Source organism: Gracilinanus agilis, chromosome 3, assembly GCF_016433145.1.
Source record: "Gracilinanus agilis isolate LMUSP501 chromosome 3, AgileGrace, whole genome shotgun sequence".
NCBI lineage: Eukaryota > Metazoa > Chordata > Mammalia > Didelphimorphia > Didelphidae > Gracilinanus > Gracilinanus agilis.
Genome location: NC_058132.1, coordinates 629,103,773 through 629,116,709, shown reverse-complemented (window position 1 = coordinate 629,116,709; position 12,937 = coordinate 629,103,773). Strand labels below are relative to the sequence as shown.

General features: G+C 41.7%; 1 protein-coding gene across 1 annotated transcript in view; it reads left to right on the top strand.

The window, feature by feature from the left end:
• Positions 1 to 10,337, top strand: part of GK5 (glycerol kinase 5) — a 59,882-nt gene extending 49,545 nt beyond the window's left edge. Inside the window, exons 12-16 of the mRNA XM_044669454.1 lie at positions 4,227 to 4,321; positions 6,725 to 6,828; positions 8,462 to 8,521; positions 9,404 to 9,537; positions 10,169 to 10,337. Coding sequence (XP_044525389.1) covers positions 4,227 to 4,321; positions 6,725 to 6,828; positions 8,462 to 8,521; positions 9,404 to 9,537; positions 10,169 to 10,317 — 542 coding nt within the window. The 3' untranslated portion in view covers positions 10,318 to 10,337. The remainder of the gene's footprint in view (positions 1 to 4,226; positions 4,322 to 6,724; positions 6,829 to 8,461; positions 8,522 to 9,403; positions 9,538 to 10,168) is intronic.
• The last annotated feature ends 2,600 nt before the right edge of the window (positions 10,338 to 12,937 follow it).

Here is a 12,937-nt window from a genome sequence, read left to right as displayed (position 1 = left end):
GTGCTTCACTGTTGACCCAGGGCTGACGAGCCCTGGGCCAGATGGTGTTGTCTTGCTGGTTGAGATATATATATATATGTATATATATATATATTTTTTCCCCCCTAAAGGATAATTGTATTTGCCAGATGAGTTGTTAGTATTTGGCCACCTATAATAGTTTGAGCCTACCTGCCTAAGGGAAAACTAAAACCACGTTCCATCTCCCTTCTTCCCTCCAAAAGGTAAAAGGAGAAGTGAAGGTAGGGGTCTAGGGTCTTTCTTATATACCCACACATCAACTGTCAAGCCTGGCACCAGCCCCTGTCTCATGCCAAGTTCTGTATTCTAAACTGGGCAACTATTAGCTTGCATCCATGCAAACATGGCTGTAAGATTTTACATACTACACTATGACTTGGGGTTTTGGTTTTAAAAGATTACTCTATTACAAAAATGAAATAATATAGAAATAGGATTTGAGTGAAAATATATGCATAACACAATGGAATTGCTTGTCAACTCTGGGAGGGGAGAAAGAAAAGGGGCATCTTACTTTCTGTCTTAGAGTCAATACTAAGTATTGGTTCTAAGGCTGAAGAGCAGTAAGAGAGATAGGCAGTTGGGATTAAGTGGTTTGACCAGGGTCCCACAGCTAAGAGGTATTTAAATCCAGATTTGAACCCAGGATCTCCCATCTCCAAACCTGGTTCTTTGTCCACTGAGTCATCTAACTGCCCCATTCTATCCATTTAAAAAATTATATTTCGTCTTTTTCTATCTGACCTGTACTTAAACACTTCTCTGTGCCACTAGTGTATTAGGTTTGTCCTTTCTATTATCCAGGCCAACAAGGTCGTTAGAATCAGAATCATTGAACCTCTGATTGGAAGGGACTGCAGGGGCTCTCTAATGGGGGAGAAGCAAGCACAGTGCATCAGAGTGCTGTGTGATGGACAGCAAAACCAGTTTGGCTAAACAAAGAGGGAATGGATGAATTTGGGAAAATGAGAGACAAGAAGGCTAGAAAGGCAGCCAGCTTACAAAAATTTTTAAATGCTGAAGAGGAGGGTTTATGTTTGACTTCACAGGCCTTATCATGTCACTGGAGTTCACTGAGCTGGGGAGGGATGTGGTTAGACCTGGACTTTTGGAAGTTCCCTTTGGCAGCTGTTTGGTAGATTGGAGAAGGAAGAAAATAACAGCAGAGAATCAACTTTTATTCTTTCCCTCCTTAAATTAGCTCTATTTACTTATCTTCTTTACTTTTTAAAGAATTTGTTTCATACATGAGAAAGATTCTTTCACATGATAGGTAGTCATGGATGGGCTGAGATCTGCACTGGTAGAAGGAATATCCACATTAATGACATCACAACTCCATTTTAGCATAGATTTGTGTCTTTGTATCTAGGCATGTGCTGGAGCCAACTTACCCAGGGCTTTTGAGAAAGTATGAGCAGTTATAACACGAAAATAGTCAATGCTACAGATCAGGGCATGATTTATTGATTTGTTGTTTATTTAGGCCTAATGAATTCCCTCCCCCCTCTCTTCCCCTCCCTTTATGAACTCCCCACCCCACTGTCCCCCTTGGTTTATCCCTTCTGACTTTATCCGTAGGGTTAGATAGAATTTGATATCCCAATGGATCTAGCTACTCTTCCCTCTCAGGATTAATTCTGCTGAGAGTAAGATTTAAGTATTTCCTATTAACACTCTTCCTCATAATAGTATTCATCCCCTCCCCTTCTCATGCCCTCTTTGTAAATAGATTATCCTATTTTTCTTATTCCTTCAAGTTTCTCTTGGTGCCATCTTCTATTCCCACACACACACACACACACACACACACACACTTTTTCCCCCCATATCATCTTAGACCATTTAGTACCCCAACCTCTCCTTATGACTAATTCTTCTAATTACTGTAATAGTGAGTACAGTTTTTTAGAATTACACATAATATTTCTCCATATAGGAATACAAATAATTTGATCTCAAATTGCCCTTGAAGAAGGCAATTTAAAGATAAGAGTTTTCTTTTTTTCCCCTCTCTTAATTATGTTTTCATGTTTCTCTTGGTTTTTGTGGTTGGATATCAAACTTTCCTTTTAGTACTGGTCTTTTCTGTGCAAATACTTGGAAATCTTCTATCTTATTGAATGCCCATACTTTCTCCTGGAAGTATATAGTCAGTTTTGATGTGTAGGTGATCCTTGGTTATAGACCAAATTCTCTTGCCTTTCTGAATATCATGTTCCAAGCCTTGTGGTCTTGTAGTGTGCAGGCTGCCAGATCCTGTGTGATCCTGATTGGTGCTCCTTGATATCTGAATTGTCTCTTCCTGGCTTCTTGTAAAAATTTTTCTTTTACTTGGAAGCTCTTGAATTTGGCTATTATATTCCTGGGGGTTGTCTTCTGAGGATTTAGTGTAGAGGGTGTTCTGTGGGCTCTTTCAATGTCTATTTTGCCCTCTTGTTCAAGGATATTAGAGTAGTTTTCTTGGATAATTTCTTGTAGTATGATATCTAGATTTCTATCTGTCTCTGATTTTTCCAGAAGACCAATAATTCTCAAGTTGTCTCTTCTAGACCTGTTTTCTTGATCTATTATCTTCTCATTGAGATATTTCATGTTTCCTTCTATTTTGTCAGTCTTTTGACTTTGCTTTATTAATTCTTGCTGTCTTGTGAGATCATTGGCTTCTACTTGCCCAATTCTAGCCTTTAAAGACTGGTTTTCAACTATAATCTTTCGGTTTTTCTTTTCTGTCTGGTCTATCTGGCTCTTCATGGCTACCAGCTGGTCATTTCTGGTCTTCAATTTGCTTGTCATTTCATTTGATTTCTGAACCTCAGTTTCCATTTGTGAAATTCTGCCTTTTAAACTGTTATTTTCTTGCCAGATCTCTTCCATCTTTCTCATAATCTCAGATTTGAATTCTTCAAGAGCTTGTGACCAATTTTCATTTTTTTGGGAAGATTTGGATGTCTTTAATTGTTTGTCCTCCTCTGTTTTCTGGGCCTTTTCTGTGCAGAAGTTATCAAATGTCAAAGCTTTTTTCTTGGTCTCTTTGGTTGTTATTTCTTGGGCCTTGCTTGGCATCATTATGCTTTCTCAGCCAGAAGTCTGAGTAAGGTAGGCAGACTCTCTTTGTATGGAGCTAAGGAGTAGTTTTTGCCTGAGGCTACTTTTCGAGTCTCCTGGCTTCCACTGTCTGCCAGGCCTCTGCTGTCCAGGGTCCCTCTCAGCCTCACTCTTGCACCCAAGATCTGCACTCCCCAGCCTCCTAGGGTCTCTGGTCTAGCTGTTTTCAGGGTCAAATCCCTGTGGTCCTAGTCAGCTGTCCAGAGTCTGGAAATTGGCCCACGCTTGCTCCTCGATTTGAGGTTTTCCCCTTAGTCTCAGCATGCTGAACTGCTTCCACTGTCTGCTGCCTCTCTCAGCCCCACTCCCATGCCCAAGGTCAACGCTCTCCAGCCTTCTGGGGTCTCAAGTCTTGCTGCTCTTAGGGGCAAGCTCCTAGTGTTCCCAGTTAGCTGCCAAGGAGCTAGATTTTGCACCCCCTGCTCGCTCTAACTCTGGTGCGTAGCCTTTGCCTTTGGTACTGTGGGTGGGGTAGAGGAGGGTTGATCTGCTCGCGTTTTGATGGGAGCTATTTCTCCCCTTATAGTGTGGAAGTGCTCAAATCCCACGGATCTTTGATACTGTCCCCTATTGTGGGATCCCTTCTTTCATCTGGATTTGTTTTGGGGTTTTTTTTGTCCTTTGGAGGTATGCTATATGGGTTGGTGAGGAGAGTAACGCACCCTGCTTCTACTCTGCAGGAAGTCGATTTGTTGTTTATTTAGACTTAAGAAAGTGATGGAGAAAATGCTAATCATGCAGATTAAATTTGAAAGTGTGTTCTACCACCCCATTTATTTCCATCAGTAGAATGCAAGACTGCATTGAGGGCTGGGATTGACAAATGAATTGTGCATAATAGTTGCTTAATAAATATTCCTTGAATTTAACTGGATTAAAACACCATTAATGCTGGAACAAAGTCCTCAATATTAGAGGCAAAATGTATTCAGAACAATGCCTAAAGAGATGCCTACTCCAGGTCTTGAGTAGTCATGTTACTATATGGTCATCATGTATGTATGCAAAGTTCTAGTGCCGATCATCTTACGGTTTTTTCTATGTAATGCTATTTTTGCTTGTTTTTCTTCCTCTCCAAAACCCAAAACTTTTTGCAGATCTTTTCACAGATGCTGAAGAGACTGAAAAAATGGCTAAAAGCCTGCAAGATTCTCAAGGAGTTTATTTTGTTCCGTCTTTTAGTGGATTGCAGGTAAAAAAAAAAAATTAGCCAGTGACAGCTTTTCCACACTCAGCTGCCACCTTCTTTGTTGATTCTCTTGATTTAGCTAGGAGGGCAATGCTCACCCCACTGTGGGGAAATAGAGCCAGTTGAGCTGATAATGGATTCTGAAGTTGAGAAGCCATACCTTAGTCATCAAGAAACTCTCCAAGATTACACAGAAATCCCCTCAGAAAGGTGTTATTGGTCTCATGTGCTGTTGTGTTATTCAACTGACTTTTCAGAGTTGGGAAGGCTTTTAGTTAAAAGTACAATCAACTTAAATTTTAGATGGACCAAATCAAAACTTTTTTTTTCAAGCTGTGACCTATGACTGGTTTGCTAAAGGTACCCATTTCCTTAGCTTTGGGAAAGTACAATGTGTCCCTGAATGGTCTTCCCAGTTCTTTAACCCCATGGAGTCAAACCCTTCAACCATTCCTAACACGTACTGATTTAGAAAACCACATAATACTATTATCTATATTTCATTGCATTTTTGTTTTGTGAAATACTTCCTAATTACATTTTAATCTGGCCCAGGTTTACATGGCCTGTAGACCATGTGTTTGATACCTCTGTTATAATCTTTTCTAATTTACTGAATTTTCTTTGATCATTATTGCTATTGTTACTGATGTAACGACTGTAGGAAAATAGCACGAACACTGATTGATAAGGAATATGGTGTATTTCTTTTCACATTCCTTGTTCATCAGCTCAGAATAAAGTATTGTTGGAATATGCATTGTAATTATGTTCAACTTTCGAAAACCAGGCTAGTAATGGAGCCAGTCTTATAGCAGACACTAATAACATCTTCAGTAACTTTTTGAGGAATTGTTATCAAAATGAATATTTTGTTACAAGATCTGCTCCTCTACTGGCTTGGTTCTTGAGAGTTGAACATAATCCAACACTACTTTAGTCTAAGTGAAGAGCAGCTAGCTGCTCCCCTCCCACTAAGAAAATATTTGCTGATGTGCAAAAGTTGAATGATTTTTGTAAGTGGCCTAATGAGGACAGGCACCAGCATCTCCTGGCTGCCCCCCGCTTCCCTGAGCTTGGATCTCCAGGCCCAACTCCACCAGCCATGTGAACCAAAGCTCACAGCTGGAGCATTAGATTTTGCCTGGTGGTTTACCCAGATTCTCCCATCGACACCTCGTAGACTCCATAGTCAGATTCTACAGATAGCGTAATACTCGCCTTACTGAGGAGGGCCTGAGGCCGGTGCTCACACAGCTAGAAAGTGTCCACAGCCGTCTTGGAGCCTTTTTGCTTTCAAGTCTTGTGCTGAGGCCCTGTTCCCTACTGTCTTGTTTGCAACCCTGGCTCCAAATTTGCCAACTCGAGAAAGATTGCACACAGCATGAGAAATGATTATTACTGTGTACCTTAAAAATATTAAGCTTCCACCCATGTTAGCTATGGTTTGTCACACTTAGCATAAAATCAAGAATTTTACCTCTTAGAGGTTTTTACATATTTAATATCTTCTTCCTCAAAATAGCAAAGTAAATTCTAGAGAAGCAAAGTAGTCATCACTTTGGGGTGCAAAATCATTTTAGGCCATTAGAGTCCTATATATATTGTTAAATAGAAGAGGCAGTTTGGAGTAGCCAGGTGGCACAATGAGTAGAGAGCCAGGCCTGGAGTCAGGAGGACTTAGATTCAAATGTGGCCTCAGACACTTCCTCCCTGTGTGACCCTGAGCGTGTTACTTCACCCTATTTGCCCAGCCCTTGCTCTTCTGTCTTCAAGTTGTGACTAAGACAGAAAGTAAGAGTTTTTTGAAAGAAGAGATAATTTTAATAACTTACAAGGAAATTATCGGAGGTGTTTTTGTTTTTGTTTTCTTAAAGGCAATGAGTTTATTTTATGTGGATAGATTTTGTTCCATCTCTTGTTGTAGTTATCCCTTCCACGATCCATGTCCAATTTTTTGGCCTTCTCTTCATGCCAGAGAAGTTGTCTGAATTTTTTCTTTTTCTTTTATGGGGTATTTATATTATAAATGTTGGGTTAAGTCTGTATTTCTGAGTTTCTAAACTTTTTTAGTTTTGTCTACTGGCGTTTGCATGATGTTTACAGCTTCTGCAAAATCCCTATTTAATTTCTTATGCCTGCCTAAGGTATATTGAAACCAAGATGGGGAAAGTCACGCTGTGGAAGGGATAATTGACCAAATGACATTTGCTTTAGTGTGGTGATTAGGGCTCGGGCCTCTGGACCAAACAGCCAGCTTTTCAGAGCCCCATATCATAATTCCAATTAGAGAGTAATTTCTTTTCTTCTTACAGTAGCTTCTTTGTCATGTGTTGTTTTCTCTTTACCACTTGAAATATTCCCCAAATGTTCAAATATTTAAATGTGTGTCTTTTTCTTTTGTAGGCACCATTAAATGACCCTTGTGCGTGTGCCTCTTTCATGGGTCTAAAGTCTTCCACCAACAGATACCATCTTGTACGAGCCATACTGGAGTCAATAGCTTTCAGGTACTAAGTAAACCTTTTAGCTTACACTTTCCATTTTGAGGAATTTCTGTCATTCTCAACTGGAAATCAAGCAGTCCATTAGCTGAGCCCTTGTCCCTTGAAAGAGGCAGCATGATGTAGTAGACAAACGGCCTGGCCTCAGTCTGGAGAGCCCGAGTTCAAATGCTGCTTCTGAGCATCCTGCCTGTGTGTTGTAGAGATGGTGCCAACCCACACAGGGAGAGTGAGGTCCTGGGCAGGGGCTCCCTGGACTGATGTCCTAAAAAGCAAACAGACCCTTCTGTCATTTCAGCTGAAGCATTCTGTTAGGTTTTCTCTCATCTTATATTTTTCTCATTTCTGGTTATTAGCAGAGAGCATCAATATGAATGAAATGATAACCTAGAGCATTTTAAAATTGTTTTTAAATCCCATTACTTACACCAGGGACTTAAGGCTCCAAGCTGGGATTTCTTTTTATGGATTATAGCAGTTTTTCATTGCAAAAACTAATTAATAATACTCAGTGTTTAAAATATTTTTAAGAGCATAAATTTTTAAAAGACTTTCAAGGGCTTTTTCTTGTGGATATATTGCCATAATATAAAATCGTGGTCTTGTTTTCACAGTCAAGAGAGAGGTTAGGTGGCTCAGTGGATTGAGAGCCAGGCCCAGAGGGAAGGTCCTGGATTCAGATCTAGCCTCAGACACTTCCTGGCTGTGTGACCCTGGGCAAGGCATTTCACCCCCATTGCCTAACCCTTAACTCTTCTGCCTTAGAACCTGTAAGTAAAAGCTAAGTGACTCCTTTTGCCTTAGAAGCTTCTCCCACTTTCAGGGATCGAACTCAGGACCTTCAGCTTACAAGACTGATGGTACGTACTGCGCTAAAGAGTCACTTAGCTTTCACTTAGCCCTGCCTACCTGGGATTGACATTTACCTCAGGGTCCATTATTCAGTCTGAACCGTCCAGCCTGAGATTCCCTTCAGGGTGGATTCTCACGGGAACAGGGAACAAGTCCAAGTCTTGGGGTCTCCCACTGACAAGCCAGTCCTAAAACCTGGGGTTCATCAGATCCCACCAGGCCACAAGTTTGGGGTCTCTAGATTCCACATTGACAAACCAATACACAGTATTGATTCCAAGAGGGAAGGGAAGGGGATAAAAGAAAAGTCAAGACATTGACCAAGAGATGTCGTGGGATGGTGAGGGAGACGGGCATCCTCGAGGCCAGGAAGAGCTGGGTTAGAGGGGGGCCGTGTGGCCCTGCTGAATCCTGGGAGCTCTCCGCGCTCCGGGCCCCTCTGAGGCTGCAGGAAAGCTGCTGCCTGCCCTGGAGACGGAGATTCCCGAAAGCCAGTGGCCTCCGGGCCCAGGTTCTGCCTCTGTGACTGTCATTGGAGAAGTGGGAGCCCCTCCGCCAGGAACTTTGTGGGCTTCTGTCACGCTTCCTTTCTGCTCTCTTTGAGTCTGACAGTTCTTCTAGCTGAAGGTGCAGAGAAGGGGCCCCCCTCTTGCCTGGGAGTTCCCTGTATGGGTGAGAACTGAGCCCCCTCCACTCCCTGGCCTTTGCAGGGGACCGTCTGCATATAGAAAGAACTAGTCGTGCCAATGATTTGCACCGTCTGAAGAGCTCTCTTCTTTTTTAATAGAAATAAACAGTTATACGAGATGATGCAGAAGGAGATCGACATTCCTATTACCAGAATTCGGTATGTAAACTCTGATTTCCAAAGGACAGAATCTTTTCTAACTTAAGACTCTAAAACTAGAACAGATCAGAATTCATCTTCAATCTCCCCGTCTCACAAATCTCACCAGAGGACGCTCAGAGTTCTTGTTGGCCCAATTCCCCGGACAGCAAACCTTCCTTCAATCTTCTCCTTAGAATGAATGGAAAATGGATGCCATCACTTTGTAGAGGCCGCTCTGTAGTGTGATCCCCAAACTCTAGAGAGTAGGTGCTAGGGTTCGAGAGTAAAGCCCAACCTTAGATGGGCTCTGACACGGCGAAGAACTCCGGCCCTCATCGAGGGCTTCTTTGCCTCTCCAATGACAGCATCAATCCCGAAAGCCCTTTGGCCGAGGGTCCAGAGAGACGGACAGCGGGAAACGGCCAGTCTGAGCTTAGGACTAGTCAGTCTCCCTCCTCGCCCCCTTTCCCAGCTGAGCCATTGGCCGGGGCCGCTGCCGGCTGTCTGTCTGTCTACGCGGCAGCCAACCGCAAGTGGGACGGCCGCGGATTTGGTCAGTAAAGCCCAACCCTGAGAGCCGGGAGCTCAGGCAGGGCTGTCGTTTTGTGACTCCTCCAAGGTCTCCCAGATAGGCGTCGGCTCCTTTTACCAAAGCTGAACTTCCAGAGGGAAGCGTGAGGACGTTTTCTTTCAATTCCTTCACTTTCTTCCACTTCCTGCACCATAGAGGTGGCTGCTCCTGCCCGTAGCTTAGTGGAGTGACTGGAACAATGGGTTGGGCTGACGGCCTGGGCGCCGTTCCTAAGAGCCGGCCACAGAAGCTCCCGCGTGGGGCAGCCCCGCCCATCCCGCCTTTCTTGCTCATGTTTTGCCCATTTTGTGGCCGCTTTTGTCCCACAGGGCTGATGGCGGGGTCTGTAAGAACGGCTTTGTGATGCAGATGACGTCGGACCTCATTAACGAGAAGATAGACCGGCCGGTCCAAGTGGACATGTCTTGTCTGGGCGCTGCCTCCCTAGCCGGCCTCGCTGTGGGTACGTATGTTCTTACTGAGGATTCAGACACGCACGCACACACACACACACTCACAGTCTCACACTCACACACAGTCTCACACACTCACACACTCAACTCACACACACACACACTCTCTCCCACACATACTCACATACAGTCTCACACTCACACACAGTCTCACTCACTCTCACACACACACACTCAACTCACACACACTCACACACTCTCTCACACACACATACTCACATACAGTCTCACACTCTCACACTCACACACACTCTCAACTCCCACACACACTCACACACTCTCTCCCATACACTCACACTCACACACAGTCTCACACTCTCTCACACACTCACACTCACTCTCTCACACTCACACACTCTCACACTCACTCTCACACACTCTCTCTCACACACACAGTCTCACACACTCACACACACTCACTCACACTCACACTCACTCACACACAGGGCAGCCAGTTCTCACCAAGACTGGCTTGTGATGGACATTGCTGGAGGGAGGGAGCTCCCAAGTCAGACACTTGACCTATAGCGTCTTCTCACCCACTGGCAGTCTTTGTGTTCCACCTGATGGCCCCAGGGAGGATTTACTCTCACATTTGAAACTGACTTTTCTCATTTCTAGGGTTTTGGACAGACAAAGAGGAGTTAAATAAGCTGAGGAAAAGCGAAACAGTTTTTGAGCCCCAGAGGAAATGGAAAGAATATGAACCTACTATGGAAAATTGGGTCAGGGCCGTAAAGCGTTCCATGAACTGGTATAACAAGTTATAACACCAAATGGGAGAAGACAACAAAACACACTACTGCTTTGGGGGGGGGGGGGGGAGAACAACTTTTTACTGTGATTTTTATCCAAATCTAAACCTTGCTAAGACAACAGTACCTCATCGGCACACTTTTCATGGTCCTCCCAAGAAGAGTGTGACTGCCATGTCCAGTGGTACTTTGGCTGCTCCAAAATTGTTCTGTCTTGGGTCCTCATCTTTTTTTTTTTTTAATACTGTAGATCAGTGCCATAACTGAACATTGTGATTTGTTACCAACAATTTCTGGTGAATGCCATTTAATGTTTCATTCAAAAATTATGTCCTTTTTCTTGCCTTGAATTCATTAGATTTATTTACAGTCCATGTACTAAATAAAAGTACTATTTGACTATGCCAAAATATTGTAGCAGTTCTGAAGCAACATTAAGATTTCTTCAATTTCAAGCTGCAATTGTTCAATGTTCTGTCCAGATGTGAGCTATTTGTCAATATTTGTTTTTTTGACTGCTCTTTTATTAATTAGTGAGTCCTCTTTTTCTACCTGCCTTAATTTTTGCTTTCCTGTGACCTTGTTTCATTACAGATTTGCCAACCAACTTTTCACAATTGGTCATTTCTGGTATTTGAAAAAATAGTGATTTTTGATTGATAAAAATGATAGTTTGCTAAGGAACAATAATTTATTTCCATAAAATTACTTGCTTACTTAAACTTGCCTGATTTGCAGGTAAGTAGGGAAACAACATTCTCAAAATTTCTGATTGTCATCACAGAATCAATCACAAACATATTTTTGAGAATATTTGGATTACTATGACTATTTCTTGCCTTTTGCTCATGATCACTTTGAGTATTTTGTGGTCTTATATTCATGTTCTGACACATTTTGTTTTCAACATTTCTCAGCCCAATGGTTTGTGTATAATATGAAAAAAACAGAAGAGTTCTTAGTTTTTGTTCAAGATGATGCCACATCTGCTTGAGAGCACTTTTTTTTTACCTGTTCTGGTAGTTAGGCCAGATCTCTCAAATTCTGTTATAGTATTTCATCCCTGAATGTGTTCCTTCTGATATTTTACCTACCTGTCTGTCCCAGATGAGAGCAAGAACCAAGATGGCAGCAGTGAGCGACAAGTGCCCTCAGTACCCATCTCAGCTTTGTCTGAGAACAGAGAAAGGCTATTTTCTTAATTTTCTGCTTGGTGAAGATTTTGGAGAAGAAGAGCGCAGGGGTAGAGCCTAGGATGTCTCCATGCCCAATCATTTGAGCACCATTTTCATTTTCAAAGTATAATAATTATAATTAATGTGCCTGTGACTAATGTCTGGCCCTCATCATCATCACTACCACCTTCATTTTTCCCCTTTTCTAGGTCTTGCCCATTTTATAGCAGTTTTTGCTTGTTTGTTTTGCTAGTTATGAGTTTGTTTCCATAGCACTTGTATTTAAAGTAAAAGATAAATATTATTTATTATGCATAAATTAATTTCATGGAGACTGGAGGTCTGCCCAAATAATAGTGGTTTATGGTTTTTTTCTATTCACATCCAGAAACAAGTCTTATTTTTGTTCTTTTGGTTCTGTTAGTGACAGTTTTGCTAGAGAGTTGTTCAGGTTTTGCTGAAATCTGAAAAACGTTGACACATTTCTTCTTAGAGGTTATAGTAGAAAAATCCTGAATAATTTCATTCAATTGAGGCCTGCCTTCCCAGCCCTCTTTCTCTCAGATCATTATCATTTGAGAATTTATTCATAAGGAAGGTCCTAGTCACTCAAAGAAAAAGAGAACCTCTCATTGAAATCTGTTCCTTCAACTATTGTTCCTTTTCTTAATTGTAGAAAAGTCATAGTTTTGATGCAGATTAGGGATATGCTTGGGAGTGTTTAGGATGGGTCCAGAATATATTATCTGATTCCTCGCTTTGCTACCCTTAGAAATTAGTGATTTTGAAACTTGACTCATCTGCACTCTTACTAAAGATTTATGGATGCCTTCCTGTCTCTGGCAAAGATCTTCTCTATTTGTCCTTCATACAACCTCCTATATTGTAAGCTCCTTGAGGGCAGGAATTATGACCTTTTCCTCTGTATCACCCATAGTGCCTTGCATACAGTAGGTGCTTAGTTAATATTGGCCGAAGAATTTTCTTGGTGGAAATTTCATCTCTGGGTTAGACTTTTAACATGTATATTTCCTTTTTTCCTTTTATGTACATGAAACTGCTAGTGGAGAGCAAATGATGTTTGTTACAGTAAATATGCTGGATTGAGAGAGAGAATAGCAAGTTGCTTTATAAGCATAAGCAGCTGGAATTCTCCATTTTATATTCTTAAAGTCCTTTCTGAGAATCTCATTTTTTATGAGGGAAAATAGTTTATTCCAAGTTTATATTTTTAAATGACAAAATTCTTCATGTTAGTATATATCTGCATATACATATATAGATAGTTTTTCAGGATATTTCTAAGGAAAGACAACAGTTTTTCCACAAGTTTTATATTTGTTACAAAAGAATACTAAATGATGGAGCCCTAGGAATGCCAAACATAATTGTGTTTCAAGAAAGGAGTTCTAAGAAAAGGTTTCCCTACATATCCTGGGAGCAACCTTATTTAATTAAAA